Source organism: Brassica oleracea, chromosome C5 (genome assembly GCF_000695525.1).
Source record: "Brassica oleracea var. oleracea cultivar TO1000 chromosome C5, BOL, whole genome shotgun sequence".
NCBI lineage: Eukaryota > Viridiplantae > Streptophyta > Magnoliopsida > Brassicales > Brassicaceae > Brassica > Brassica oleracea.
The window spans coordinates 13,374,627-13,377,625 of record NC_027752.1 but is presented as its reverse complement, the minus strand read 5'-3'; the positions used below and the strand labels follow the sequence as shown (position 1 = coordinate 13,377,625).

General features: G+C 38.3%; 1 protein-coding gene across 1 annotated transcript; it reads left to right on the top strand.

Annotated features, from left to right (window-relative positions):
* The first annotated feature begins 566 nt into the window (after window positions 1–566).
* Window positions 567–2,012, top strand: LOC106293171 (metalloendoproteinase 3-MMP). The gene has a single exon (XM_013728838.1). It carries the CDS (start codon window positions 814–816, stop codon window positions 1,963–1,965), a length of 1,152 nt encoding a protein of 383 aa, XP_013584292.1. The 5' UTR covers window positions 567–813; the 3' UTR covers window positions 1,966–2,012.
* The last annotated feature ends 987 nt before the right edge of the window (window positions 2,013–2,999 follow it).

Sequence of the window (2,999 nt, the reverse complement as noted above, 5' to 3'; positions counted from 1 at the left end):
CCAACTGAACTTATGTCAACTCCTGAGATGCATATTAAAATCAGACGGTGAACAACCTACTACAAGGTGGAAATAATGTTTGCGCTAACATCAAATATTGGAAAGTATAAGAGATTGCATATGATTATAAGGTCTCTCAAAATTAATAAATTAGTAATTTCATCTTCATATATAAAGATTAAATTTGATTTTCCAAATAACAATACTTCTTGAAAGTAAATTTTCAATTCTTGGATTTTCGAGTATTAATTGGATATTCAAAAATATGCTGTATAATATCTAGACATCGGTCCATTCTCTTGCTCAAGACCCAATCATATGTTACAGACATCGGTCAATGCAAAAATATATGTCGGACGTACTGCATAGATTGCATAACAAATCATCTCATTTCACGTGTAAGGTGGAGATTGTACGTTGATTTTTCAGACCAATAAGCAAATATCTCATGAATGTTTCAGAATTCAACTATTAATATATCCAGAAAACGACACCATTTAGTAGCAGCCTCTTGTTGGTCTTTTATTTCTTCATATTAGACCTTTGACCGTGCCGAAGACCGAGGAAGTTTCTATTTGAATAATTCAGCCTTTTCAGCCAAGAAAATTCGCCAAACGCAAATAATGCCTAAGCTTTCACCAAATCAAAGTAGCAAAATCCTCCTATGATCTTCTTTTAAAAACTATTACAATTCATGCTTCTAAGATTCTACACGTTTTAGCTTATATATTTCTCCTTTAATTTCTCTAATCTAAATAAATACCAACATTACAAATTTTGTTTTTTTTTTATAAGTAATACCAACGTTATACAATGATAAGGTTTTGCGTTTTCGGCGCTTTCTTGTTGTTCCTAGTTGCTTCTCCCGTTTCCGCCGGTTTCTACCCCAACGCCTCAGCTATTCCACCGGATCTCCGCCGTAACGCCACCGAAAACGCATGGAACGCATTCTTGAATTTCACCGGCTGCCATGCTGGCATGAAAGTCGATGGCCTTTACAAGATTAAACAATACTTCCAACATTTCGGTTACATCCCCCAAACTCTCCCCGGAAACTTCTCCGACGACTTCGACGATATCCTCAAGAACGCCGTCGAGATGTACCAAAGAAACTTCAAGCTAAACATCACCGGAGAACTCGACGAGCTCACTCTTCAACACGTCGTGATCCCACGCTGCGGCGTTCCCGACGTCGTCAACGGCACCTCGACTATGCTTAACGGCGGGAGAAGGAGGACCTACGAGGTCTCCTTTTCGGGGAGGAGCCAACGTTTCCACGCGGTCAAACGCTACTCTTTCTTCCCCGGAGAGCCGCGGTGGCCGGAGCGCCGGAGAAACCTAACCTACGCGTTCGAGCCACAAAACAATTTGGCGGAGGAGGTCAAGAGCGTGTTCTCACGCGCGTTCGTTCGCTGGGCCGAGGTGATTCCGCTGACTTTCAGGCGCGTTGAAAGCTTCTCAACCTCCGACATCAGCATCGGATTCTACACCGGCGAACACGGCGACCGTGAACCGTTCGACGGCTTCATGGGAACGTTGGCGCATGCGTTCTCGCCGCCGACCGGACATTTCCACCTTGACGGCGCCGAGAATTGGATAGTCTCCGGCGAAGGCGGCGACGGGTTTCTCACGGAGAGGGCGGCTGTCGATCTTGAATCGGTGGCTGTTCATGAGATAGGACATCTTCTAGGGTTAGGACATTCCTCGGTTCAAGACTCTATCATGTTTCCGACCATCTCCACAGGGAGGCGTAAGGTTGATTTGCATAGCGATGACGTGGAAGGTGTTCAGTATTTGTATGGTTCGAATCCTAACTTCAACGGGTCTAGAACTCCAACACCGGCCACTGAACAACGAGACACTGGCAGTGGCAACTCCGGTGCTGCTGGGAGGATCGACGGTTCTAGTTCGGTTTTGACTAGTCTATTGATGTCGACCGTTGGATTGTTGATGTACATTCTGTAGATAATTAATCTCTTACATGATTTGACTAGATAATAAGTTTGTGTATTCTGATACGATTTATTATTTTTGTATATATATATATATATATATATATATATATATATATATATATTATCTCTTACTTAAAGATTGGTTCTTCATTCATGCACTGTTTCTATTTTTATACATTGTTTTGATACTAATTAAGAAAGATTAAGATGATTTTTATGAATTAATATTGTAGTTCTCACCACTAATCATGATCATAAAAAAGAACAAAAGGAGTACTTGTAACTTGTGTATTGTTAATATATGAACTATGAAGTATTTAGTGAACCGTCCGTAATATTCAATATATCGTATGAGAAAGTGATCAAGACAAGAAGAGAGGAACATGAAAATGATAGCTACTACAACAACTAAAACTAAAATACAGATTCAAACGAAGTAACTATTAGTTTTTCTGATTTGGTTATTTATTTATGAAAGACGGAAGAAAAAAGACTATGATCAATACAAATTAAAATATTGGTTCACATATTCCCCGTTAATCTGACCATTCTGTATCTTAAAAGTTCAGACTATTTAATTGTTTTTAGCTGTAAAGTTCAAACTATTAATTTAACTTAATTACTTGAATTGCTTAAAGTTGAGAACAAGTCGAAGATGGTAATCACTAACGAAAAATAATTATGACAATTCGATCGTGATGAAGTAATTTTATCTCAACTTTTGGAAGCATCGGGTTTGATCACCCAACTCAAGTAATACCATTAAATAATCTTAGTAGAAATTAGAAGAAAAATACAATGATAACAAAAAGTGAAGTTAGGAACAAAAGATATATTAATTTAACACAAAAACATCATTAAGCTATCACATTAACGACACATGGTTCATAAGTCCCCCCACCCTACGCTACCCTAAGCCTTTTTATTTTAGTTATCTTTAACCTTTCTATATAATTCCCCATTAACACCATTTATTAATGTTTATAGTTACATCAAATACTATATTATAATAGATGAGTTTTTGCTCACTTTTAAGTGCGCCAC